Here is a 27,332-nt window from a genome sequence, read left to right on the forward strand (position 1 = left end):
TGGGACTACAGGTGGGAGCCACCACGCCCAGCTAAGTTTTGTATTTTCAGTAGAGACGGTGTTTCACCATGTTGGCCAGGATGGTCTCCATCTCTCGTTTTTTTTTTTTTTTTTTTTAAATTAAAAAGTAAACTTTAGCCGGGTATGGTGGCTCAAGCCTGTAATCCCAGCACTTTGGGAGGCCGAGGCGGGTGGATCACGAGATCAGGAGATTGAGACCAGCCTGACCAACATGGTGAAACCCCGTATCTACTGAAGGAACAACAAAAAAAAATTATCCTGTCATGGTGGCGCGGGCCTGCAATCCCAGCTACTCAGGAGGCTGAGGCAGGAGAATCGCTTGAACCCCGAGGGCGGAGGTTGCAGTGAGCCCAGATCACGCCATTGCACTCCAGCCTGGGCGACAGAGCGAGACTCCGTCTAAAAATAAATGAATGAATGAATGAATGAATAAATAAATAAATAAATGTAAACTTTAATGTCGAAAATGCAAACTTGGGGAGGGCAGAAAGATCACACACAAGGCTGTCACGTCACACTTGGAGGGTTGCACAGCCGCCGGGCAGAGGCGCCCCTCACTTCTCAGATGGTGGGGCAGCCGGGCACAGGCGCTTCTGACCTCCCAGACATGGCTGCTGCTGGGCAGAGGTGCTCCTCACTTCCCAGACAAAGTGGCTGCTGGGCAGAGGTGCTCCTCACTTCCCAGTGGGGCGGTGGCAGGGCAGAGGCGCTCCTCACTTCGCAGACGGTGCGGGGGCAGCGCAGAGGCGCTCCTCACTTCCCATATGGTGGGATTGCCGGACAGAGGCGCTCCTCACTTCCCAGATGGTGGGATTGCGGGGCAGCGGCGCTCCTCACTTCCCAGACGGTAGGGGGGCAGGGCAGAGACGCTCCTCACTTACCAGACTGTGCGGGAGCAGGGCAGAGGCGCTCCTCACTTCCCAGATGGTCGGATTGGGCAAAGGCGCTCCTTGCTGCGCAGACGGTGCAGGGGCAGGGCAGAGGCGCTCCTCACTTCGCAGAGGGTGGGATTGGGCAGAGGCGCTCCTCACTTCACAGACCTTGCGGGGGCAGGGCAGAGGCGCTCCTCACTTCCCAGATGGTGCGCGAGCAAGGCAGAGGTGCTCCTCACTTCCCAGACGACGGTGGGACTGGGCAGAGGCGCTCCTCAATTCCCAGATGGCGGGATTGCCAGGCAGAGGTGTTCCTCACTTCCCAGATGATACGCGGGCAGGGCAGAGGCATTCCTCGTTTCCCAGATGGTGGGGTGGCCAGGCAGAGGCCCTTCTCACTTACCAGACAGTTGGGTTCCGGGCAGAGGCGCTCCTCGCTTCCCAGACGGTGGGCCTGCCCGACAGAGGCGCTCCTGACCTCACAGATGCTGCGGCTGCTGGGCTGGGGCCTCCTTACTTCCCAGACGGTGCAGTGGCTGGGCAGAGGTGCTCTTCACTTCCCAGACTGTGAGGCGGCCGGGTAGAGACGTTCCTCACTTCCCAGGCGAGGCCTAGCGAGGCAGAGGCGCTCCTCACTTCTCAGGCGGTGGGGTGGGAGTGCTGGGCAGAGGTGCTCCTCACCTCCCGGATGGGGCGGTGGCCAGGCAGAGGCGCTCCTCCCTTCCCAGACAGTGGGGTGGCTGGGCAGAGGCGCTCCTCACTTCCCAGATGGTGCAGGGACCAGGCAGAGATGCTCCTCAGGTCTCGATCTCTTGACCTCCTGATCCGCCCGCCTGGGCCTCCCAAAGTGCTGGATTACAGGCGTGAGCCACCACGCCTGCCCTGCCATGTCTTCTTTCTCCTCCCAAGCAGCTGTTTGCATCTCCTGGACATCCCCATGTTCTTATCCATGTTGCCCTGCTGGAGGCGTCCTTCCCCTTGAGAAGCCTGACCCAGCTCCAACAGTGCCTCAGGAGATAGGCAGGGAAGCTTAGCGGATGAGGGAAACTCGTCTCTATCCCACCTCAGTTGCAGGGGAGGGGTCGGTGGCAGCGGCAGCAGTGGTCCTGACAGCTTTCTTTCGCCGGACCCGTGGCCGGCAGCTCTGGGTGGAGAAGAGCTCCTTGATGCAAGAGCTGCGGGATACTTGGGCTGCATGTCCTCCCCCACCATCAGCAAGCCTGGAGAGCTGGGCAGGTGGTCTTTACCCAGCACCTTCAAGGCCGCCTTCTCTGGCCACAGGGAGCAGCCCAGAACTGGGGCAGGGAGCACTGTTGGAACTGGCTCAGGCTTCCCAAAGGGAAGGATGCCTCCAGCAGGGCTGTGTGGACTGGCGACTCCTTGTCCCTTGGAGTAGAAACTCACTGCATGCACCTGGGCCTTGTCAGTCTGGTTCTTTTCTGTCAAGCTCTTGAGGTGGACATTTCCCTCCAAGGGCCTGGGATTGTACCAGGAGGAAGTGAGGTTTCCCTGAGTCTCCAGGGGCCTAGAGGCAGAGGCTGCTTCCCCATTGCTACAGGGGCCCCTTTTCTTGTCCTCCTGCCCCTGGGTCTCTACCTGATCCACCTCCATTTGTTCTTCAGGCTCTTGTTCTGCCCTCACCTCCGTCTTTGGGAGCCTGGCTGGGATCACCCGCTCATCTAATGAAGGAAGCCGGAGGTTAAACTTGCCTCTCATACGAGGGATCCTCACGGGGCTGAGGTGTCCAAACATCATGGTGTTGCAAGCAGACAGCACGGGTTTCTTCCTTGAGGGGGGGCTCCAGCCCAAAGGAGGCAGGACCCTCAGTGGGGTGCCCGTGTTCCCAGGGAGAAAACACAGCCTCCTAGGGGCGACATCCCACCTGGCTTGAAAAGAAGGCCCAAGATGTCGCCGAGGGTTGAAGAGGAATCGGAAACAGCCCAAGATTCCCGGGGCAGGCACAGGTGCAGGAGGCACAGGTGCAGGAGCCACGGGGTGAGCCCGGCCAGCTGGGAAGGCCTCACGGACAAGACGAACAGGTTGCCGATGGCATGGCGGGGACCTGTGGTGGAACCAGGAACAAAATACGCTTAGAAGAGCACGTTGCCAATCGCGTGGCCAGGACCTGCGGCGGATCCAGGAACAAAATATGTTTAGTGAGTTGCCCATTTTGAGCGAGTTGTGCACAGAAGAAACTAAGGGTCAGAAGCGGAGAGGATACTCCTAAGTCACCCACTTCTCTGTGGCCGGGTGCGCACTGGGCACCTGGGAGTTTATGACATCACTATGGGCCTGGTGACAGAGCCAGGGTGTGGAGAAGTGAGCAGGAGCCCAGCGAGGGTGCCTACAAGAGGAGTCAAAGGGCAAAAGGCAAGGCCCCTCCACCGGTCCAGCTGGACTCTCTAGCCTCAGGGACGTCCCACTCCTGGGGGCAGGTGTGTGGCCCTGGATGTCCCCCCCCCACCTCCTGTGGTGCTGTGGAGGGTGCGGGGCTGATCCGCCAGAGCCCTTCCCACCTGGCATCTGGCCCAGGTGCTGGCTGACACCCAGTGGCCCTGTCTTGGCCGGCCCTGTCCCCCGGGTTACAGGGCCAGAACCTGGAAGCAGAGCGCAGGACCAGCCAGATCCCGCCAGGCTCCCCCGGGGCCTCTCCAGTGCCTCTATGCCGCCTGGAGCCAGGCCCGCCTTCTCCATGGCTGCCGTGGCCTCAAGGGCCACCAGGCTCGCTGCGCAGGCTTCCATGGAGAGGACGCGGTGCCCTGACCTGACTGGATGCTGCCCCTTACCACATCCCTTCCTGGCAGGCAGGGTCTCCACTTCTTTTTACAAATTTGCCTGAGACCCTTCCTTAGGTCATCCAGGTGGTCATGGTCCAGCCAGGCTTTGAACCCAGGTTGTGCGATTCCGCAGCTGGTGCTCTGGCCTGTGTACCTCCTGATCATGGATACAGCATGTATTCTTATTTTTTCCTGTAGTCCGGGGGTACTTAGCGTGGCGGCATATCTGTAATAAGCACATGCACACCTAGAAGGAGGTCTTCACTTCAACATATAAGTTGACCATGGCCCACTCTGGGCTCCAGTCCTCTGCAAAGATGTAGGGCAGGGACTACCAGTTGCCAGCACAGCACCATTCCACATTGTTCTTCTGATGGAGGCTTTCAGCCCAGATATTCTTTCTCGTCTGGTGGGTTCTCTCTCGTCTCGTCCAAGTATGTAACGATTATGTTCTAGATCAGCTTTGGTCTATCCTAAAAGAAACTCGCCAGTGGATTATACCATATAGATAAAAGTCAGTTTCTCTTGTCTTCCTAGAATGTGTCTAGAAAGCAAGTACATTATTTACAAGTTAATAGTGGATCAATGTATTGGATTAAAATATGACCAATGTAATTTGGTCATTGTGAGCATGCCAGCTTGGTCCACTCTTCACCACAATTTATGGAACCCTAAATATAACTCTAGATTTTCTTATGCCCAAGAGAAGGACATACTCTTGGGTGTCTGGACTAGGGAACTCCTGACCTCTAGTGATCTGCCCACTTCGCCCTCCCAAAGTGCTAGGATTACAGGCGTGAGCCACTGTGCCCAGCCAAATCATGTGAACTTTCTACATCCCAAGGGCACACAGCCTTCTGGGCCAGCATATAGACATCTGGCAGGGATCCAGGGTCCAGGAGTTAGATGCAATCCTTGAGCTCTAGTACCTTTATATTACCTGATCACAGAAGCTCAGGCCATGCGTGGGCAGGTACTAGGACCAGCACTGTGATGGGTAGGGCCCAGGCCCAGCCTTTCCCCATCAAATGAGCACTCAAGGTGAGGGGAGCACCAGCCTTTCATCTGCTGTGGTCAGGGCTGAAGTTCATGCTTCTGGTTGTAGGGGCTGAGTCACCCAGCAGCACTCACTCAGCTTTGGCCTGAAGCCTGATTTTGTAAATAAAATGATAATGGAGGAGACCAGATGCCTACAGTGTCATATTGCTGGAGATGTAACCGATCAAGATCAACATGTTTTGGTTCATTTGGATGATCGACTTAACAGAGAGCTTCCATACCCTCTCAAGGCCTGCATTTTTAATCTATTTAACATTTTTTTTATGCCAGGGTGTGACGTTTTCTTTTTTATAGGGAAATTAAAAAAAAAAAAAAGAATGCACAGGGAGTTAATATGAAATATCGTGTTCTCACCAAGTGAAGGCCAAAAGATTTCATTACAGGATATACAAAGGACGCCTCTGTATAACTTACATAGGGACAAGGGGTGGAAGCATCCAGTTACTGCAAAACACACAGCCAACAGGCGGATCTCAGGAGAGTCTGCACGTGGGCAGGGAGCGCCACTTTCTCACGGCGGAGGGGAGTGACTGTTCTGCCTTTGTTCCATTACATTAAAATGGTCATTTGAATTTTATGAGGCCCCTACATTTGTTGATCTGCAAGTTTCTTTAGGTTTTATTGCTACAAGATATCTATATGCATACATTCTTTACATCTAGTTTTAAGGTTACATATAATTTATATATAATATTTAATAAAAATTAAAATATATAAGATATAATAAAATACATACACACATGAGCAGAGGCAGAGCAACAAGAATAAGCTTTTAAGACACACAATCAGGAGAGAGAAGGGCCCATCAAAGTAAATGGACAAGGGGAAGGGGGCACCTGTAAATAGCGGGCATCCTGCCAGTTCAAAGAATAGAAACCTGCCTGGGGGCTTGGGTCAGCCAGATGAACAGTCAAGCCAGGGAGGGCACAGCTGATGATGACACATGCTGGCTGCTGCTTCTGTCCAGAGGGAAATGTCTCAAATACATTGTGGTTCTGATTGGGCTCATCACCCTCACACCCTCCAACACACACACACATACTTTGAGGTTTTGGGCCTCTGGCTTCCATAAGGAGAGAGCAGCTTAAATTTAACTTTGAGGGGCTGAGCCCTTTCCTCCAGGAGCAATGTCCATTCATGGGGACCACATGTAGAGGGAGACTTGCTGCTTATTTGTTGCCCATCGTACCACCTGTGTGTACCAGTGGGTCTCAGGTGCTCTTTCTGAATGGGGACCCTAATTGTGTTCAGTCGCAGCAGTTGTGGTGCCGTCCCCCATCGCACCATCTGTTCTGGAGGAGGATGTTGCAGAGGCGCTGCTCCCTAAACTGGAGGTGCCTTGAGAAGCCCTGATGGGAAGGCTCGGAAAAACAGGGCACTGGGCACAGAGGCTTTTCATTGCTGCCCATCAGGGGGCCCCAAGTGTGGGCTGAGGGGCGGGGCTGGACAATATGAATGTAGCCGGGCAGATGTAGGCCGACGTCTTTCCAGGGTGCCTCTACTGTGCACTGAATTTGGGAAATTAAGAGTGCTCACTCTGGAGCTTGGTGAAGATCTGAAAATCACAGCATTAGTAGCAGGAGTCATGTCCATAGCAAAGAGCTGAGGGCCTAAAGGAGGCTGCAAGGTCAGGTGGTCAGATGCCCTTGCTGTGATGGTGGAAATGGCTGCTGTGGAATTCATCTGCTGATGGGTGATAGCAGCGATCCGGGGGGAAGGGGCTGGGAGAGGAGTCAGGGAGGAAAGAGGAGGAGACAACGCACACATACGGGTGTAGGAGGCTCCCTTCTGAAGGGAGGCTGGAAGGAGAAAGATGTGGGGCTAGGAGGTGCGCGGCAGGGGTGAGAGGTCAGAGGTGCTAAAGCTGCAAACGAGTGAGGGCAGCCTCCTTTCTCATTAGGTGGAACCCCCAAAATGGGGGCAAGGTCAGTGGGAAGAGCCAGGGAAGAGTTTGGAATTATGGATATCAAATTTCACTCAATTCTTGGTGTGGGAGAAGGTGGAGGGACAGGCAGGGTGAGGGGCCCAGCAGCCACGTGGGCCAAGTCAGAGGGAGGAGGAGGAGCTGGGATCTATGAAGTGTAGGTGGCCGGGGGCAGGGAGTCTCAGCAGGTGTGGAGACAGCAGGGGCAGGCTGAGTGGCACTGCAGTTTGCCATGTCTTACTTTTTTTTTTTTTTTTGAGACGGAGTCTCGCTCTGTGGCCAAGCTGGAGTGCACTGGCACGATCTTGGCTCATTGCAACGTCCACCTCCCAGGTTCAAGCCATTCTCCTGCCTCAGCCTCCTGAGTACCTGGGACTACAGGTGGGAGCCACCACGCCCAGCTAAGTTTTGTATTTTCAGTAGAGACGGTGTTTCACCATGTTGGCCAGGATGGTCTCCATCTCTCGTTTTTTTTTTTTTTTTTTTTTAAATTAAAAAGTAAACTTTAGCCGGGTATGGTGGCTCAAGCCTGTAATCCCAGCACTTTGGGAGGCCGAGGCGGGTGGATCACGAGATCAGGAGATTGAGACCAGCCTGACCAACATGGTGAAACCCCGTATCTACTGAAGGAACAACAAAAAAAAATTATCCTGTCATGGTGGCCCGGGCCTGCAATCCCAGCTACTCAGGAGGCTGAGGCAGGAGAATCGCTTGAACCCCGAGGGCGGAGGTTGCAGTGAGCCCAGATCACGCCATTGCACTCCAGCCTGGGCGACAGAGCGAGACTCCGTCTAAAAATAAATGAATGAATGAATGAATGAATAAATAAATAAATAAATGTAAACTTTAATGTCGAAAATGCAAACTTGGGGAGGGCAGAAAGATCACACACAAGGCTGTCACGTCACACTTGGAGGGTTGCACAGCCGCCGGGCAGAGGCGCCCCTCACTTCTCAGATGGTGGGGCAGCCGGGCACAGGCGCTTCTGACCTCCCAGACATGGCTGCTGCTGGGCAGAGGCGCTCCTCACTTCCCAGACAAAGTGGCTGCTGGGCAGAGGTGCTCCTCACTTCCCAGTGGGGCGGTGGCAGGGCAGAGGCGCTCCTCACTTCGCAGACGGTGCGGGGGCAGCGCAGAGGCGCTCCTCACTTCCCATATGGTGGGATTGCCGGACAGAGGCGCTCCTCACTTCCCAGATGGTGGGATTGCGGGGCAGCGGCGCTCCTCACTTCCCAGACGGTAGGGGGGCAGGGCAGAGACGCTCCTCACTTACCAGACTGTGCGGGAGCAGGGCAGAGGCGCTCCTCACTTCCCAGATGGTCGGATTGGGCAAAGGCGCTCCTTGCTGCGCAGACGGTGCAGGGGCAGGGCAGAGGCGCTCCTCACTTCGCAGAGGGTGGGATTGGGCAGAGGCGCTCCTCACTTCACAGACCTTGCGGGGGGCAGGGCAGAGGCGCTCCTCACTTCCCAGATGGTGCGCGAGCAAGGCAGAGGTGCTCCTCACTTCCCAGACGACGGTGGGACTGGGCAGAGGCGCTCCTCAATTCCCAGATGGCGGGATTGCCAGGCAGAGGTGTTCCTCACTTCCCAGATGATACGCGGGCAGGGCAGAGGCATTCCTCGTTTCCCAGATGGTGGGGTGGCCAGGCAGAGGCCCTTCTCACTTACCAGACAGTTGGGTTCCGGGCAGAGGCGCTCCTCGCTTCCCAGACGGTGGGCCTGCCCGACAGAGGCGCTCCTGACCTCACAGATGCTGCGGCTGCTGGGCTGGGGCCTCCTTACTTCCCAGACGGTGCAGTGGCTGGGCAGAGGTGCTCTTCACTTCCCAGACTGTGAGGCGGCCGGGTAGAGACGTTCCTCACTTCCCAGGCGAGGCCTAGCGAGGCAGAGGCGCTCCTCACTTCTCAGGCGGTGGGGTGGGAGTGCTGGGCAGAGGTGCTCCTCACCTCCCGGATGGGGCGGTGGCCAGGCAGAGGCGCTCCTCCCTTCCCAGACAGTGGGGTGGCTGGGCAGAGGCGCTCCTCACTTCCCAGATGGTGCAGGGACCAGGCAGAGATGCTCCTCAGGTCTCGATCTCTTGACCTCCTGATCCGCCCGCCTGGGCCTCCCAAAGTGCTGGATTACAGGCGTGAGCCACCACGCCTGCCCTGCCATGTCTTCTTTCTCCTCCCAAGCAGCTGTTTGCATCTCCTGGACATCCCCATGTTCTTATCCATGTTGCCCTGCTGGAGGCGTCCTTCCCCTTGAGAAGCCTGACCCAGCTCCAACAGTGCCTCAGGAGATAGGCAGGGAAGCTTAGCGGATGAGGGAAACTCGTCTCTATCCCACCTCAGTTGCAGGGGAGGGGTCGGTGGCAGCGGCAGCAGTGGTCCTGACAGCTTTCTTTCGCCGGACCCGTGGCCGGCAGCTCTGGGTGGAGAAGAGCTCCTTGATGCAAGAGCTGCGGGATACTTGGGCTGCATGTCCTCCCCCACCATCAGCAAGCCTGGAGAGCTGGGCAGGTGGTCTTTACCCAGCACCTTCAAGGCCGCCTTCTCTGGCCACAGGGAGCAGCCCAGAACTGGGGCAGGGAGCACTGTTGGAACTGGCTCAGGCTTCCCAAAGGGAAGGATGCCTCCAGCAGGGCTGTGTGAACTGGCGACTCCTTGTCCCTTGGAGTAGAAACTCACTGCATGCACCTGGGCCTTGTCAGTCTGGTTCTTTTCTGTCAAGCTCTTGAGGTGGACATTTCCCTCCAAGGGCCTGGGATTGTACCAGGAGGAAGTGAGGTTTCCCTGAGTCTCCAGGGGCCTAGAGGCGGAGGCTGCTTCCCCATTGCTACAGGGGCCCCTTTTCTTGTCCTCCTGCCCCTGGGTCTCTACCTGATCCACCTCCATTTGTTCTTCAGGCACTTGTTCTGCCCTCACCTCCGTCTTTGGGAGCCTGGCTGGGATCACCCGCTCATCTAATGAAGGAAGCCGGAGGTTAAACTTGCCTCTCATACGAGGGATCCTCACGGGGCTGAGGTGTCCAAACATCATGGTGTTGCAAGCAGACAGCACGGGTTTCTTCCTTGAGGGGGGGCTCCAGCCCAAAGGAGGCAGGACCCTCAGTGGGGTGCCCGTGTTCCCAGGGAGAAAACACAGCCTCCTAGGGGCGACATCCCACCTGGCTGGAAAAGAAGGCCCAAGATGTCGCCGAGGGTTGAAGAGGAATCGGAAACAGCCCAAGATTCCCGGGGCAGGCACAGGTGCAGGAGGCACAGGTGCAGGAGCCACGGGGTGAGCCCGGCCAGCTGGGAGGGCCTCACGGACAAGACGAGCAGGTTGCCGATGGCATGGCGGGGACCTGTGGTGGAACCAGGAACAAAATACGCTTAGAAGAGCACGTTGCCAATCGCGTGGCCAGGACCTGCGGCGGAACCAGGAACAAAATATGTTTAGTGAGTTGCCCATTTTGAGCGAGTTGTGCACAGATGAAACTAAGGGTCAGAAGCGGAGAGGATACTCCTAAGTCACCCACTTCTCTGTGGCCGGGTGCGCACTGGGCACCTGGGAGTTTATGACATCACTATGGGCCTGGTGACAGAGCCAGGGTGTGGAGAAGTGAGCAGGAGCCCAGTGAGGGTGCCTACAAGAGGAGTCAAAGGGCAAAAGGCAAGGCCCCTCCACCGGTCCAGCTGGACTCTCTAGCCTCAGGGACGTCCCACTCCTGGGGGCAGGTGTGTGGCCCTGGATGTCCCCCCCCCCCCCCCGTGGTGCTGTGGAGGGTGCGGGGCTGATCCGCCAGAGCCCTTCCCACCTGGCATCTGGCCCAGGTGCTGGCTGACACCCAGTGGCCCTGTCTTGGCCGGCCCTGTCCCCCGGGTTACAGGGCCAGAACCTGGAAGCAGAGCGCAGGACCAGCCAGATCCCGCCAGGCTCCCCCGGGGCCTCTCCAGTGCCTCTATGCCGCCTGGAGCCAGGCCCGCCTTCTCCATGGCTGCCGTGGCCTCAAGGGCCACCAGGCTCGCTGCGCAGGCTTCCATGGAGAGGACGCGGTGCCCTGACCTGACTGGATGCTGCCCCTTACCACATCCCTTCCTGGCAGGCAGGGTCTCCACTTCTTTTTACAAATTTGCCTGAGACCCTTCCTTAGGTCATCCAGGTGGTCATGGTCCAGCCAGGCTTTGAACCCAGGTTGTGCGATTCCGCAGCTGGTGCTCTGGCCTGTGTACCTCCTGATCATGGATACAGCATGTATTCTTATTTTTTCCTGTAGTCCGGGGGTACTTAGCGTGGCGGCATATCTGTAATAAGCACATGCACACCTAGAAGGAGGTCTTCACTTCAACATATAAGTTGACCATGGCCCACTCTGGGCTCCAGTCCTCTGCAAAGATGTAGGGCAGGGACTACCAGTTGCCAGCACAGCACCATTCCACATTGTTCTTCTGATGGAGGCTTTCAGCCCAGATATTCTTTCTCGTCTGGTGGGTTCTCTCTCGTCTCGTCCAAGTATGTAACGATTATGTTCTAGATCAGCTTTGGTCTATCCTAAAAGAAACTCGCCAGTGGATTATACCATATAGATAAAAGTCAGTTTCTCTTGTCTTCCTAGAATGTGTCTAGAAAGCAAGTACATTATTTACAAGTTAATAGTGGATCAATGTATTGGATTAAAATATGACCAATGTAATTTGGTCATTGTGAGCATGCCAGCTTGGTCCACTCTTCACCACAATTTATGGAACCCTAAATATAACTCTAGATTTTCTTATGCCCAAGAGAAGGACATACTCTTGGGTGTCTGGACTAGGGAACTCCTGACCTCTAGTGATCTGCCCACTTCGCCCTCCCAAAGTGCTAGGATTACAGGCGTGAGCCACTGTGCCCAGCCAAATCATGTGAACTTTCTACATCCCAAGGGCACACAGCCTTCTGGGCCAGCATATAGACATCTGGCAGGGATCCAGGGTCCAGGAGTTAGATGCAATCCTTGAGCTCTAGTACCTTTATATTACCTGATCACAGAAGCTCAGGCCATGCGTGGGCAGGTACTAGGACCAGCACTGTGATGGGTAGGGCCCAGGCCCAGCCTTTCCCCATCAAATGAGCACTCAAGGTGAGGGGAGCACCAGCCTTTCATCTGCTGTGGTCAGGGCTGAAGTTCATGCTTCTGGTTGTAGGGGCTGAGTCACCCAGCAGCACTCACTCAGCTTTGGCCTGAAGCCTGATTTTGTAAATAAAATGATAATGGAGGAGACCAGATGCCTACAGTGTCATATTGCTGGAGATGTAACCGATCAAGATCAACATGTTTTGGTTCATTTGGATGATCGACTTAACAGAGAGCTTCCATACCCTCTCAAGGCCTGCATTTTTAATCTATTTAACATTTTTTTTATGCCAGGGTGTGACGTTTTCTTTTTTATAGGGAAATTAAAAAAAAAAAAAAGAATGCACAGGGAGTTAATATGAAATATCGTGTTCTCACCAAGTGAAGGCCAAAAGATTTCATTACAGGATATACAAAGGACGCCTCTGTATAACTTACATAGGGACAAGGGGTGGAAGCATCCAGTTACTGCAAAACACACAGCCAACAGGCGGATCTCAGGAGAGTCTGCACGTGGGCAGGGAGCGCCACTTTCTCACGGCGGAGGGGAGTGACTGTTCTGCCTTTGTTCCATTACATTAAAATGGTCATTTGAATTTTATGAGGCCCCTACATTTGTTGATCTGCAAGTTTCTTTAGGTTTTATTGCTACAAGATATCTATATGCATACATTCTTTACATCTAGTTTTAAGGTTACATATAATTTATATATAATATTTAATAAAAATTAAAATATATAAGATATAATAAAATACATACACACATGAGCAGAGGCAGAGCAACAAGAATAAGCTTTTAAGACACACAATCAGGAGAGAGAAGGGCCCATCAAAGTAAATGGACAAGGGGAAGGGGGCACCTGTAAATAGCGGGCATCCTGCCAGTTCAAAGAATAGAAACCTGCCTGGGGGCTTGGGTCAGCCAGATGAACAGTCAAGCCAGGGAGGGCACAGCTGATGATGACACATGCTGGCTGCTGCTTCTGTCCAGAGGGAAATGTCTCAAATACATTGTGGTTCTGATTGGGCTCATCACCCTCACACCCTCCAACACACACACACATACTTTGAGGTTTTGGGCCTCTGGCTTCCATAAGGAGAGAGCAGCTTAAATTTAACTTTGAGGGGCTGAGCCCTTTCCTCCAGGAGCAATGTCCATTCATGGGGACCACATGTAGAGGGAGACTTGCTGCTTATTTGTTGCCCATCGTACCACCTGTGTGTACCAGTGGGTCTCAGGTGCTCTTTCTGAATGGGGACCCTAATTGTGTTCAGTCGCAGCAGTTGTGGTGCCGTCCCCCATCGCACCATCTGTTCTGGAGGAGGATGTTGCAGAGGCGCTGCTCCCTAAACTGGAGGTGCCTTGAGAAGCCCTGATGGGAAGGCTCGGAAAAACAGGGCACTGGGCACAGAGGCTTTTCATTGCTGCCCATCAGGGGGCCCCAAGTGTGGGCTGAGGGGCGGGGCTGGACAATATGAATGTAGCCGGGCAGATGTAGGCCGACGTCTTTCCAGGGTGCCTCTACTGTGCACTGAATTTGGGAAATTAAGAGTGCTCACTCTGGAGCTTGGTGAAGATCTGAAAATCACAGCATTAGTAGCAGGAGTCATGTCCATAGCAAAGAGCTGAGGGCCTAAAGGAGGCTGCAAGGTCAGGTGGTCAGATGCCCTTGCTGTGATGGTGGAAATGGCTGCTGTGGAATTCATCTGCTGATGGGTGATAGCAGCGATCCGGGGGGAAGGGGCTGGGAGAGGAGTCAGGGAGGAAAGAGGAGGAGACAACGCACACATACGGGTGTAGGAGGCTCCCTTCTGAAGGGAGGCTGGAAGGAGAAAGATGTGGGGCTAGGAGGTGTGCGGCAGGGGTGAGAGGTCAGAGGTGCTAAAGCTGCAAACGAGTGAGGGCAGCCTCCTTTCTCATTAGGTGGAACCCCCAAAATGGGGGCAAGGTCAGTGGGAAGAGCCAGGGAAGAGTTTGGAATTATGGATATCAAATTTCACTCAATTCTTGGTGTGGGAGAAGGTGGAGGGACAGGCAGGGTGAGGGGCCCAGCAGCCACGTGGGCCAAGTCAGAGGGAGGAGGAGGAGCTGGGATCTATGAAGTGTAGGTGGCCGGGGGCAGGGAGTCTCAGCAGGTGTGGAGACAGCAGGGGCAGGCTGAGTGGCACTGCAGTTTGCCATGTCTTACTTTTTTTTTTTTTTTTGAGACGGAGTCTCGCTCTGTGGCCAAGCTGGAGTGCACTGGCACGATCTTGGCTCATTGCAACGTCCACCTCCCAGGTTCAAGCCATTCTCCTGCCTCAGCCTCCTGAGTACCTGGGACTACAGGTGGGAGCCACCACGCCCAGCTAAGTTTTGTATTTTCAGTAGAGACGGTGTTTCACCATGTTGGCCAGGATGGTCTCCATCTCTCGTTTTTTTTTTTTTTTTTTTTTAAATTAAAAAGTAAACTTTAGCCGGGTATGGTGGCTCAAGCCTGTAATCCCAGCACTTTGGGAGGCCGAGGCGGGTGGATCATGAGATCAGGAGATTGAGACCAGCCTGACCAACATGGTGAAACCCCGTATCTACTGAAGGAACAACAAAAAAAAATTATCCTGTCATGGTGGCCCGGGCCTGCAATCCCAGCTACTCAGGAGGCTGAGGCAGGAGAATCGCTTGAACCCCGAGGGCGGAGGTTGCAGTGAGCCCAGATCACGCCATTGCACTCCAGCCTGGGCGACAGAGCGAGACTCCGTCTAAAAATAAATGAATGAATGAATGAATGAATAAATAAATAAATAAATGTAAACTTTAATGTCGAAAATGCAAACTTGGGGAGGGCAGAAAGATCACACACAAGGCTGTCACGTCACACTTGGAGGGTTGCACAGCCGCCGGGCAGAGGCGCCCCTCACTTCTCAGATGGTGGGGCAGCCGGGCACAGGCGCTTCTGACCTCCCAGACATGGCTGCTGCTGGGCAGAGGCGCTCCTCACTTCCCAGACAAAGTGGCTGCTGGGCAGAGGTGCTCCTCACTTCCCAGTGGGGCGGTGGCAGGGCAGAGGCGCTCCTCACTTCGCAGACGGTGCGGGGGCAGCGCAGAGGCGCTCCTCACTTCCCATATGGTGGGATTGCCGGACAGAGGCGCTCCTCACTTCCCAGATGGTGGGATTGCGGGGCAGCGGCGCTCCTCACTTCCCAGACGGTAGGGGGGCAGGGCAGAGACGCTCCTCACTTACCAGACTGTGCGGGAGCAGGGCAGAGGCGCTCCTCACTTCCCAGATGGTCGGATTGGGCAAAGGCGCTCCTTGCTGCGCAGACGGTGCAGGGGCAGGGCAGAGGCGCTCCTCACTTCGCAGAGGGTGGGATTGGGCAGAGGCGCTCCTCACTTCACAGACCTTGCGGGGGGCAGGGCAGAGGCGCTCCTCACTTCCCAGATGGTGCGCGAGCAAGGCAGAGGTGCTCCTCACTTCCCAGACGACGGTGGGACTGGGCAGAGGCGCTCCTCAATTCCCAGATGGCGGGATTGCCAGGCAGAGGTGTTCCTCACTTCCCAGATGATACGCGGGCAGGGCAGAGGCATTCCTCGTTTCCCAGATGGTGGGGTGGCCAGGCAGAGGCCCTTCTCACTTACCAGACAGTTGGGTTCCGGGCAGAGGCGCTCCTCGCTTCCCAGACGGTGGGCCTGCCCGACAGAGGCGCTCCTGACCTCACAGATGCTGCGGCTGCTGGGCTGGGGCCTCCTTACTTCCCAGACGGTGCAGTGGCTGGGCAGAGGTGCTCTTCACTTCCCAGACTGTGAGGCGGCCGGGTAGAGACGTTCCTCACTTCCCAGGCGAGGCCTAGCGAGGCAGAGGCGCTCCTCACTTCTCAGGCGGTGGGGTGGGAGTGCTGGGCAGAGGTGCTCCTCACCTCCCGGATGGGGCGGTGGCCAGGCAGAGGCGCTCCTCCCTTCCCAGACAGTGGGGTGGCTGGGCAGAGGCGCTCCTCACTTCCCAGATGGTGCAGGGACCAGGCAGAGATGCTCCTCAGGTCTCGATCTCTTGACCTCCTGATCCGCCCGCCTGGGCCTCCCAAAGTGCTGGATTACAGGCGTGAGCCACCACGCCTGCCCTGCCATGTCTTCTTTCTCCTCCCAAGCAGCTGTTTGCATCTCCTGGACATCCCCATGTTCTTATCCATGTTGCCCTGCTGGAGGCGTCCTTCCCCTTGAGAAGCCTGACCCAGCTCCAACAGTGCCTCAGGAGATAGGCAGGGAAGCTTAGCGGATGAGGGAAACTCGTCTCTATCCCACCTCAGTTGCAGGGGAGGGGTCGGTGGCAGCGGCAGCAGTGGTCCTGACAGCTTTCTTTCGCCGGACCCGTGGCCGGCAGCTCTGGGTGGAGAAGAGCTCCTTGATGCAAGAGCTGCGGGATACTTGGGCTGCATGTCCTCCCCCACCATCAGCAAGCCTGGAGAGCTGGGCAGGTGGTCTTTACCCAGCACCTTCAAGGCCGCCTTCTCTGGCCACAGGGAGCAGCCCAGAACTGGGGCAGGGAGCACTGTTGGAACTGGCTCAGGCTTCCCAAAGGGAAGGATGCCTCCAGCAGGGCTGTGTGAACTGGCGACTCCTTGTCCCTTGGAGTAGAAACTCACTGCATGCACCTGGGCCTTGTCAGTCTGGTTCTTTTCTGTCAAGCTCTTGAGGTGGACATTTCCCTCCAAGGGCCTGGGATTGTACCAGGAGGAAGTGAGGTTTCCCTGAGTCTCCAGGGGCCTAGAGGCGGAGGCTGCTTCCCCATTGCTACAGGGGCCCCTTTTCTTGTCCTCCTGCCCCTGGGTCTCTACCTGATCCACCTCCATTTGTTCTTCAGGCTCTTGTTCTGCCCTCACCTCCGTCTTTGGGAGCCTGGCTGGGATCACCCGCTCATCTAATGAAGGAAGCCGGAGGTTAAACTTGCCTCTCATACGAGGGATCCTCACGGGGCTGAGGTGTCCAAACATCATGGTGTTGCAAGCAGACAGCACGGGTTTCTTCCTTGAGGGGGGGCTCCAGCCCAAAGGAGGCAGGACCCTCAGTGGGGTGCCCGTGTTCCCAGGGAGAAAACACAGCCTCCTAGGGGCGACATCCCACCTGGCTGGAAAAGAAGGCCCAAGATGTCGCCGAGGGTTGAAGAGGAATCGGAAACAGCCCAAGATTCCCGGGGCAGGCACAGGTGCAGGAGGCACAGGTGCAGGAGCCACGGGGTGAGCCCGGCCAGCTGGGAAGGCCTCACGGACAAGACGAGCAGGTTGCCGATGGCATGGCGGGGACCTGTGGTGGAACCAGGAACAAAATACGCTTAGAAGAGCACGTTGCCAATCGCGTGGCCAGGACCTGCGGCGGAACCAGGAACAAAATATGTTTAGTGAGTTGCCCATTTTGAGCGAGTTGTGCACAGACGAAACTAAGGGTCAGAAGCGGAGAGGATACTCCTAAGTCACCCACTTCTCTGTGGCCGGGTGCGCACTGGGCACCTGGGAGTTTATGACATCACTATGGGCCTGGTGACAGAGCCAGGGTGTGGAGGAGTGAGCAGGAGCCCAGTGAGGGTGCCTACAAGAGGAGTCAAAGGGCAAAAGGCAAGGCCCCTCCACCGGTCCAGCTGGACTCTCTAGCCTCAGGGACGTCCCACTCCTGGGGGCAGGTGTGTGGCCCTGGATGTCCCCCCCCCCCCCCGTGGTGCTGTGGAGGGTGCGGGGCTGATCCGCCAGAGCCCTTCCCACCTGGCATCTGGCCCAGGTGCTGGCTGACACCCAGTGGCCCTGTCTTGGCCGGCCCTGTCCCCCGGGTTACAGGGCCAGAACCTGGAAGCAGAGCGCAGGACCAGCCAGATCCCGCCAGGCTCCCCCGGGGCCTCTCCAGTGCCTCTATGCCGCCTGGAGCCAGGCCCGCCTTCTCCATGGCTGCCGTGGCCTCAAGGGCCACCAGGCTCGCTGCGCAGGCTTCCATGGAGAGGACGCGGTGCCCTGACCTGACTGGATGCTGCCCCTTACCACATCCCTTCCTGGCAGGCAGGGTCTCCACTTCTTTTTACAAATTTGCCTGAGACCCTTCCTTAGGTCATCCAGGTGGTCATGGTCCAGCCAGGCTTTGAACCCAGGTTGTGCGATTCCGCAGCTGGTGCTCTGGCCTGTGTACCTCCTGATCATGGATACAGCATGTATTCTTATTTTTTCCTGTAGTCCGGGGGTACTTAGCATGGCGGCATATCTGTAATAAGCACATGCACACCTAGAAGGAGGTCTTCACTTCAACATATAAGTTGACCATGGCCCACTCTGGGCTCCAGTCCTCTGCAAAGATGTAGGGCAGGGACTACCAGTTGCCAGCACAGCACCATTCCACATTGTTCTTCTGATGGAGGCTTTCAGCCCAGATATTCTTTCTCGTCTGGTGGGTTCTCTCTCGTCTCGTCCAAGTATGTAACGATTATGTTCTAGATCAGCTTTGGTCTATCCTAAAAGAAACTCGCCAGTGGATTATACCATATAGATAAAAGTCAGTTTCTCTTGTCTTCCTAGAATGTGTCTAGAAAGCAAGTACATTATTTACAAGTTAATAGTGGATCAATGTATTGGATTAAAATATGACCAATGTAATTTGGTCATTGTGAGCATGCCAGCTTGGTCCACTCTTCACCACAATTTATGGAACCCTAAATATAACTCTAGATTTTCTTATGCCCAAGAGAAGGACATACTCTTGGGTGTCTGGACTAGGGAACTCCTGACCTCTAGTGATCTGCCCACTTCGCCCTCCCAAAGTGCTAGGATTACAGGCGTGAGCCACTGTGCCCAGCCAAATCATGTGAACTTTCTACATCCCAAGGGCACACAGCCTTCTGGGCCAGCATATAGACATCTGGCAGGGATCCAGGGTCCAGGAGTTAGATGCAATCCTTGAGCTCTAGTACCTTTATATTACCTGATCACAGAAGCTCAGGCCATGCGTGGGCAGGTACTAGGACCAGCACTGTGATGGGTAGGGCCCAGGCCCAGCCTTTCTCCATCAAATGAGCACTCAAGGTGAGGGGAGCACCAGCCTTTCATCTGCTGTGGTCAGGGCTGAAGTTCATGCTTCTGGTTGTAGGGGCTGAGTCACCCAGCAGCACTCACTCAGCTTTGGCCTGAAGCCTGATTTTGTAAATAAAATGATAATGGAGGAGACCAGATGCCTACAGTGTCATATTGCTGGAGATGTAACCGATCAAGATCAACATGTTTTGGTTCATTTGGATGATCGACTTAACAGAGAGCTTCCATACCCTCTCAAGGCCTGCATTTTTAATCTATTTAACATTTTTTTTATGCCAGGGTGTGACGTTTTCTTTTTTATAGGGAAATTAAAAAAAAAAAAAAAGAATGCACAGGGAGTTAATATGAAATATCGTGTTCTCACCAAGTGAAGGCCAAAAGATTTCATTACAGGATATACAAAGGACGCCTCTGTATAACTTACATAGGGACAAGGGGTGGAAGCATCCAGTTACTGCAAAACACACAGCCAACAGGCGGATCTCAGGAGAGTCTGCACGTGGGCAGGGAGCGCCACTTTCTCACGGCGGAGGGGAGTGACTGTTCTGCCTTTGTTCCATTACATTAAAATGGTCATTTGAATTTTATGAGGCCCCTACATTTGTTGATCTGCAAGTTTCTTTAGGTTTTATTGCTACAAGATATCTATATGCATACATTCTTTACATCTAGTTTTAAGGTTACATATAATTTATATATAATATTTAATAAAAATTAAAATATATAAGATATAATAAAATACATACACACATGAGCAGAGGCAGAGCAACAAGAATAAGCTTTTAAGACACACAATCAGGAGAGAGAAGGGCCCATCAAAGTAAATGGACAAGGGGAAGGGGGCACCTGTAAATAGCGGGCATCCTGCCAGTTCAAAGAATAGAAACCTGCCTGGGGGCTTGGGTCAGCCAGATGAACAGTCAAGCCAGGGAGGGCACAGCTGATGATGACACATGCTGGCTGCTGCTTCTGTCCAGAGGGAAATGTCTCAAATACATTGTGGTTCTGATTGGGCTCATCACCCTCACACCCTCCAACACACACACACATACTTTGAGGTTTTGGGCCTCTGGCTTCCATAAGGAGAGAGCAGCTTAAATTTAACTTTGAGGGGCTGAGCCCTTTCCTCCAGGAGCAATGTCCATTCATGGGGACCACATGTAGAGGGAGACTTGCTGCTTATTTGTTGCCCATCGTACCACCTGTGTGTACCAGTGGGTCTCAGGTGCTCTTTCTGAATGGGGACCCTAATTGTGTTCAGTCGCAGCAGTTGTGGTGCCGTCCCCCATCGCACCATCTGTTCTGGAGGAGGATGTTGCAGAGGCGCTGCTCCCTAAACTGGAGGTGCCTTGAGAAGCCCTGATGGGAAGGCTCGGAAAAACAGGGCACTGGGCACAGAGGCTTTTCATTGCTGCCCATCAGGGGGCCCCAAGTGTGGGCTGAGGGGCGGGGCTGGACAATATGAATGTAGCCGGGCAGATGTAGGCCGACGTCTTTCCAGGGTGCCTCTACTGTGCACTGAATTTGGGAAATTAAGAGTGCTCACTCTGGAGCTTGGTGAAGATCTGAAAATCACAGCATTAGTAGCAGGAGTCATGTCCATAGCAAAGAGCTGAGGGCCTAAAGGAGGCTGCAAGGTCAGGTGGTCAGATGCCCTTGCTGTGATGGTGGAAATGGCTGCTGTGGAATTCATCTGCTGATGGGTGATAGCAGCGATCCGGGGGGAAGGGGCTGGGAGAGGAGTCAGGGAGGAAAGAGGAGGAGACAACGCACACATACGGGTGTAGGAGGCTCCCTTCTGAAGGGAGGCTGGAAGGAGAAAGATGTGGGGCTAGGAGGTGCGCGGCAGGGGTGAGAGGTCAGAGGTGCTAAAGCTGCAAACGAGTGAGGGCAGCCTCCTTTCTCATTAGGTGGAACCCCCAAAATGGGGGCAAGGTCAGTGGGAAGAGCCAGGGAAGAGTTTGGAATTATGGATATCAAATTTCACTCAATTCTTGGTGTGGGAGAAGGTGGAGGGACAGGCAGGGTGAGGGGCCCAGCAGCCACGTGGGCCAAGTCAGAGGGAGGAGGAGGAGCTGGGATCTATGAAGTGTAGGTGGCCGGGGGCAGGGAGTCTCAGCAGGTGTGGAGACAGCAGGGGCAGGCTGAGTGGCACTGCAGTTTGCCATGTCTTACTTTTTTTTTTTTTTTTGAGACGGAGTCTCGCTCTGTGGCCAAGCTGGAGTGCACTGGCACGATCTTGGCTCATTGCAACGTCCACCTCCCAGGTTCAAGCCATTCTCCTGCCTCAGCCTCCTGAGTACCTGGGACTACAGGTGGGAGCCACCACGCCCAGCTAAGTTTTGTATTTTCAGTAGAGACGGTGTTTCACCATGTTGGCCAGGATGGTCTCCATCTCTCGTTTTTTTTTTTTTTTTTTTTAAATTAAAAAGTAAACTTTAGCCGGGTATGGTGGCTCAAGCCTGTAATCCCAGCACTTTGGGAGGCCGAGGCGGGTGGATCACGAGATCAGGAGATTGAGACCAGCCTGACCAACATGGTGAAACCCCGTATCTACTGAAGGAACAACAAAAAAAAATTATCCTGTCATGGTGGCGCGGGCCTGCAATCCCAGCTACTCAGGAGGCTGAGGCAGGAGAATCGCTTGAACCCCGAGGGCGGAGGTTGCAGTGAGCCCAGATCACGCCATTGCACTCCAGCCTGGGCGACAGAGCGAGACTCCGTCTAAAAATAAATGAATGAATGAATGAATGAATAAATAAATAAATAAATGTAAACTTTAATGTCGAAAATGCAAACTTGGGGAGGGCAGAAAGATCACACACAAGGCTGTCACGTCACACTTGGAGGGTTGCACAGCCGCCGGGCAGAGGCGCCCCTCACTTCTCAGATGGTGGGGCAGCCGGGCACAGGCGCTTCTGACCTCCCAGACATGGCTGCTGCTGGGCAGAGGCGCTCCTCACTTCCCAGACAAAGTGGCTGCTGGGCAGAGGTGCTCCTCACTTCCCAGTGGGGCGGTGGCAGGGCAGAGGCGCTCCTCACTTCGCAGACGGTGCGGGGGCAGCGCAGAGGCGCTCCTCACTTCCCATATGGTGGGATTGCCGGACAGAGGCGCTCCTCACTTCCCAGATGGTGGGATTGCGGGGCAGCGGCGCTCCTCACTTCCCAGACGGTAGGGGGGCAGGGCAGAGACGCTCCTCACTTACCAGACTGTGCGGGAGCAGGGCAGAGGCGCTCCTCACTTCCCAGATGGTCGGATTGGGCAAAGGCGCTCCTTGCTGCGCAGACGGTGCAGGGGCAGGGCAGAGGCGCTCCTCACTTCGCAGAGGGTGGGATTGGGCAGAGGCGCTCCTCACTTCACAGACCTTGCGGGGGGCAGGGCAGAGGCGCTCCTCACTTCCCAGATGGTGCGCGAGCAAGGCAGAGGTGCTCCTCACTTCCCAGACGACGGTGGGACTGGGCAGAGGCGCTCCTCAATTCCCAGATGGCGGGATTGCCAGGCAGAGGTGTTCCTCACTTCCCAGATGATACGCGGGCAGGGCAGAGGCATTCCTCGTTTCCCAGATGGTGGGGTGGCCAGGCAGAGGCCCTTCTCACTTACCAGACAGTTGGGTTCCGGGCAGAGGCGCTCCTCGCTTCCCAGACGGTGGGCCTGCCCGACAGAGGCGCTCCTGACCTCACAGATGCTGCGGCTGCTGGGCTGGGGCCTCCTTACTTCCCAGACGGTGCAGTGGCTGGGCAGAGGTGCTCTTCACTTCCCAGACTGTGAGGCGGCCGGGTAGAGACGTTCCTCACTTCCCAGGCGAGGCCTAGCGAGGCAGAGGCGCTCCTCACTTCTCAGGCGGTGGGGTGGGAGTGCTGGGCAGAGGTGCTCCTCACCTCCCGGATGGGGCGGTGGCCAGGCAGAGGCGCTCCTCCCTTCCCAGACAGTGGGGTGGCTGGGCAGAGGCGCTCCTCACTTCCCAGATGGTGCAGGGACCAGGCAGAGATGCTCCTCAGGTCTCGATCTCTTGACCTCCTGATCCGCCCGCCTGGGCCTCCCAAAGTGCTGGATTACAGGCGTGAGCCACCACGCCTGCCCTGCCATGTCTTCTTTCTCCTCCCAAGCAGCTGTTTGCATCTCCTGGACATCCCCATGTTCTTATCCATGTTGCCCTGCTGGAGGCGTCCTTCCCCTTGAGAAGCCTGACCCAGCTCCAACAGTGCCTCAGGAGATAGGCAGGGAAGCTTAGCGGATGAGGGAAACTCGTCTCTATCCCACCTCAGTTGCAGGGGAGGGGTCGGTGGCAGCGGCAGCAGTGGTCCTGACAGCTTTCTTTCGCCGGACCCGTGGCCGGCAGCTCTGGGTGGAGAAGAGCTCCTTGATGCAAGAGCTGCGGGATACTTGGGCTGCATGTCCTCCCCCACCATCAGCAAGCCTGGAGAGCTGGGCAGGTGGTCTTTACCCAGCACCTTCAAGGCCGCCTTCTCTGGCCACAGGGAGCAGCCCAGAACTGGGGCAGGGAGCACTGTTGGAACTGGCTCAGGCTTCCCAAAGGGAAGGATGCCTCCAGCAGGGCTGTGTGAACTGGCGACTCCTTGTCCCTTGGAGTAGAAACTCACTGCATGCACCTGGGCCTTGTCAGTCTGGTTCTTTTCTGTCAAGCTCTTGAGGTGGACATTTCCCTCCAAGGGCCTGGGATTGTACCAGGAGGAAGTGAGGTTTCCCTGAGTCTCCAGGGGCCTAGAGGCGGAGGCTGCTTCCCCATTGCTACAGGGGCCCCTTTTCTTGTCCTCCTGCCCCTGGGTCTCTACCTGATCCACCTCTATTTGTTCTTCAGGCTCTTGTTCTGCCCTCACCTCCGTCTTTGGGAGCCTGGCTGGGATCACCCGCTCATCTAATGAAGGAAGCCGGAGGTTAAACTTGCCTCTCATACGAGGGATCCTCACGGGGCTGAGGTGTCCAAACATCATGGTGTTGCAAGCAGACAGCACGGGTTTCTTCCTTGAGGGGGGGCTCCAGCCCAAAGGAGGCAGGACCCTCAGTGGGGTGCCCGTGTTCCCAGGGAGAAAACACAGCCTCCTAGGGGCGACATCCCACCTGGCTGGAAAAGAAGGCCCAAGATGTCGCCGAGGGTTGAAGAGGAATCGGAAACAGCCCAAGATTCCCGGGGCAGGCACAGGTGCAGGAGGCACAGGTGCAGGAGCCACGGGGTGAGCCCGGCCAGCTGGGAAGGCCTCACGGACAAGACGAGCAGGTTGCCGATGGCATGGCGGGGACCTGTGGTGGAACCAGGAACAAAATACGCTTAGAAGAGCACGTTGCCAATCGCGTGGCCAGGACCTGCGGCGGAACCAGGAACAAAATATGTTTAGTGAGTTGCCCATTTTGAGCGAGTTGTGCACAGACGAAACTAAGGGTCAGAAGCGGAGAGGATACTCCTAAGTCACCCACTTCTCTGTGGCCGGGTGCGCACTGGGCACCTGGGAGTTTATGACATCACTATGGGCCTGGTGACAGAGCCAGGGTGTGGAGAAGTGAGCAGGAGCCCAGCGAGGGTGCCTACAAGAGGAGTCAAAGGGCAAAAGGCAAGGCCCCTCCACCGGTCCAGCTGGACTCTCTAGCCTCAGGGACGTCCCACTCCTGGGGGCAGGTGTGTGGCCCTGGATGTCCCCCCCCCCCCTCCTGTGGTGCTGTGGAGGGTGCGGGGCTGATCCGCCAGAGCCCTTCCCACCTGGCATCTGGCCCAGGTGCTGGCTGACACCCAGTGGCCCTGTCTTGGCCGGCCCTGTCCCCCGGGTTACAGGGCCAGAACCTGGAAGCAGAGCGCAGGACCAGCCAGATCCCGCCAGGCTCCCCCGGGGCCTCTCCAGTGCCTCTATGCCGCCTGGAGCCAGGCCCGCCTTCTCCATGGCTGCCGTGGCCTCAAGGGCCACCAGGCTCGCTGCGCAGGCTTCCATGGAGAGGACGCGGTGCCCTGACCTGACTGGATGCTGCCCCTTACCACATCCCTTCCTGGCAGGCAGGGTCTCCACTTCTTTTTACAAATTTGCCTGAGACCCTTCCTTAGGTCATCCAGGTGGTCATGGTCCAGCCAGGCTTTGAACCCAGGTTGTGCGATTCCGCAGCTGGTGCTCTGGCCTGTGTACCTCCTGATCATGGATACAGCATGTATTCTTATTTTTTCCTGTAGTCCGGGGGTACTTAGCATGGCGGCATATCTGTAATAAGCACATGCACACCTAGAAGGAGGTCTTCACTTCAACATATAAGTTGACCATGGCCCACTCTGGGCTCCAGTCCTCTGCAAAGATGTAGGGCAGGGACTACCAGTTGCCAGCACAGCACCATTCCACATTGTTCTTCTGATGGAGGCTTTCAGCCCAGATATTCTTTCTCGTCTGGTGGGTTCTCTCTCGTCTCGTCCAAGTATGTAACGATTATGTTCTAGATCAGCTTTGGTCTATCCTAAAAGAAACTCGCCAGTGGATTATACCATATAGATAAAAGTCAGTTTCTCTTGTCTTCCTAGAATGTGTCTAGAAAGCAAGTACATTATTTACAAGTTAATAGTGGATCAATGTATTGGATTAAAATATGACCAATGTAATTTGGTCATTGTGAGCATGCCAGCTTGGTCCACTCTTCACCACAATTTATGGAACCCTAAATATAACTCTAGATTTTCTTATGCCCAAGAGAAGGACATACTCTTGGGTGTCTGGACTAGGGAACTCCTGACCTCTAGTGATCTGCCCACTTCGCCCTCCCAAAGTGCTAGGATTACAGGCGTGAGCCACTGTGCCCAGCCAAATCATGTGAACTTTCTACATCCCAAGGGCACACAGCCTTCTGGGCCAGCATATAGACATCTGGCAGGGATCCAGGGTCCAGGAGTTAGATGCAATCCTTGAGCTCTAGTACCTTTATATTACCTGATCACAGAAGCTCAGGCCATGCGTGGGCAGGTACTAGGACCAGCACTGTGATGGGTAGGGCCCAGGCCCAGCCTTTCTCCATCAAATGAGCACTCAAGGTGAGGGGAGCACCAGCCTTTCATCTGCTGTGGTCAGGGCTGAAGTTCATGCTTCTGGTTGTAGGGGCTGAGTCACCCAGCAGCACTCACTCAGCTTTGGCCTGAAGCCTGATTTTGTAAATAAAATGATAATGGAGGAGACCAGATGCCTACAGTGTCATATTGCTGGAGATGTAACCGATCAAGATCAACATGTTTTGGTTCATTTGGATGATCGACTTAACAGAGAGCTTCCATACCCTCTCAAGGCCTGCATTTTTAATCTATTTAACATTTTTTTTATGCCAGGGTGTGACGTTTTCTTTTTTATAGGGAAATTAAAAAAAAAAAAAAGAATGCACAGGGAGTTAATATGAAATATCGTGTTCTCACCAAGTGAAGGCCAAAAGATTTCATTACAGGATATACAAAGGACGCCTCTGTATAACTTACATAGGGACAAGGGGTGGAAGCATCCAGTTACTGCAAAACACACAGCCAACAGGCGGATCTCAGGAGAGTCTGCACGTGGGCAGGGAGCGCCACTTTCTCACGGCGGAGGGGAGTGACTGTTCTGCCTTTGTTCCATTACATTAAAATGGTCATTTGAATTTTATGAGGCCCCTACATTTGTTGATCTGCAAGTTTCTTTAGGTTTTATTGCTACAAGATATCTATATGCATACATTCTTTACATCTAGTTTTAAGGTTACATATAATTTATATATAATATTTAATAAAAATTAAAATATATAAGATATAATAAAATACATACACACATGAGCAGAGGCAGAGCAACAAGAATAAGCTTTTAAGACACACAATCAGGAGAGAGAAGGGCCCATCAAAGTAAATGGACAAGGGGAAGGGGGCACCTGTAAATAGCGGGCATCCTGCCAGTTCAAAGAATAGAAACCTGCCTGGGGGCTTGGGTCAGCCAGATGAACAGTCAAGCCAGGGAGGGCACAGCTGATGATGACACATGCTGGCTGCTGCTTCTGTCCAGAGGGAAATGTCTCAAATACATTGTGGTTCTGATTGGGCTCATCACCCTCACACCCTCCAACACACACACACATACTTTGAGGTTTTGGGCCTCTGGCTTCCATAAGGAGAGAGCAGCTTAAATTTAACTTTGAGGGGCTGAGCCCTTTCCTCCAGGAGCAATGTCCATTCATGGGGACCACATGTAGAGGGAGACTTGCTGCTTATTTGTTGCCCATCGTACCACCTGTGTGTACCAGTGGGTCTCAGGTGCTCTTTCTGAATGGGGACCCTAATTGTGTTCAGTCGCAGCAGTTGTGGTGCCGTCCCCCATCGCACCATCTGTTCTGGAGGAGGATGTTGCAGAGGCGCTGCTCCCTAAACTGGAGGTGCCTTGAGAAGCCCTGATGGGAAGGCTCGGAAAAACAGGGCACTGGGCACAGAGGCTTTTCATTGCTGCCCATCAGGGGGCCCCAAGTGTGGGCTGAGGGGCGGGGCTGGACAATATGAATGTAGCCGGGCAGATGTAGGCCGATGTCTTTCCAGGGTGCCTCTACTGTGCACTGAATTTGGGAAATTAAGAGTG

General features: G+C 54.9%; 4 protein-coding genes across 4 annotated transcripts; all 4 read right to left on the minus strand.

The window, feature by feature from the left end:
* Nucleotides 1-455: 455 nt before the first annotated feature.
* LOC129043501 (putative UPF0607 protein ENSP00000382826) lies at nucleotides 456-3,062 on the minus strand. The gene has a single exon (XM_054500180.2). The coding sequence runs from the start codon at nucleotides 3,060-3,062 to the stop codon at nucleotides 1,749-1,751; it is 1,314 nt and encodes a 437-aa protein (XP_054356155.1). The 3' UTR covers nucleotides 456-1,748.
* Nucleotides 3,063-7,479: 4,417 nt separating this feature from the next.
* On the minus strand, nucleotides 7,480-11,869 carry LOC129044615 (putative UPF0607 protein ENSP00000382826). Its single transcript, XM_054502622.2, has 2 exons — nucleotides 10,704-11,869; nucleotides 7,480-10,043 (listed from the first exon to the last, which is right to left on the minus strand). Exons 1-2 carry the CDS (start codon nucleotides 10,706-10,708, stop codon nucleotides 8,774-8,776), a joined length of 1,275 nt encoding a protein of 424 aa, XP_054358597.1. The 5' UTR covers nucleotides 10,709-11,869; the 3' UTR covers nucleotides 7,480-8,773.
* Nucleotides 11,870-14,503: 2,634 nt separating this feature from the next.
* On the minus strand, nucleotides 14,504-18,907 carry LOC129044614 (putative UPF0607 protein ENSP00000382826). The gene is made up of 2 exons (XM_054502621.2): nucleotides 17,727-18,907; nucleotides 14,504-17,067 (listed from the first exon to the last, which is right to left on the minus strand). The coding sequence occupies exons 1-2, from the start codon at nucleotides 17,729-17,731 to the stop codon at nucleotides 15,798-15,800; spliced, it is 1,275 nt and encodes a 424-aa protein (XP_054358596.1). The 5' UTR covers nucleotides 17,732-18,907; the 3' UTR covers nucleotides 14,504-15,797.
* A 2,619-nt stretch (nucleotides 18,908-21,526) lies between these two features.
* LOC129043502 (putative UPF0607 protein ENSP00000382826) lies at nucleotides 21,527-24,218 on the minus strand. The gene is made up of 2 exons (XM_063649659.1): nucleotides 24,202-24,218; nucleotides 21,527-24,090 (listed from the first exon to the last, which is right to left on the minus strand). The coding sequence occupies exon 2, from the start codon at nucleotides 23,718-23,720 to the stop codon at nucleotides 22,821-22,823; it is 900 nt and encodes a 299-aa protein (XP_063505729.1). The 5' UTR covers nucleotides 23,721-24,090; nucleotides 24,202-24,218; the 3' UTR covers nucleotides 21,527-22,820.
* Nucleotides 24,219-27,332: the final 3,114 nt, after the last annotated feature.

The sequence above is a fragment of the Pongo pygmaeus genome, chromosome 13 (genome assembly GCF_028885625.2).
Source record: "Pongo pygmaeus isolate AG05252 chromosome 13, NHGRI_mPonPyg2-v2.0_pri, whole genome shotgun sequence".
NCBI lineage: Eukaryota > Metazoa > Chordata > Mammalia > Primates > Hominidae > Pongo > Pongo pygmaeus.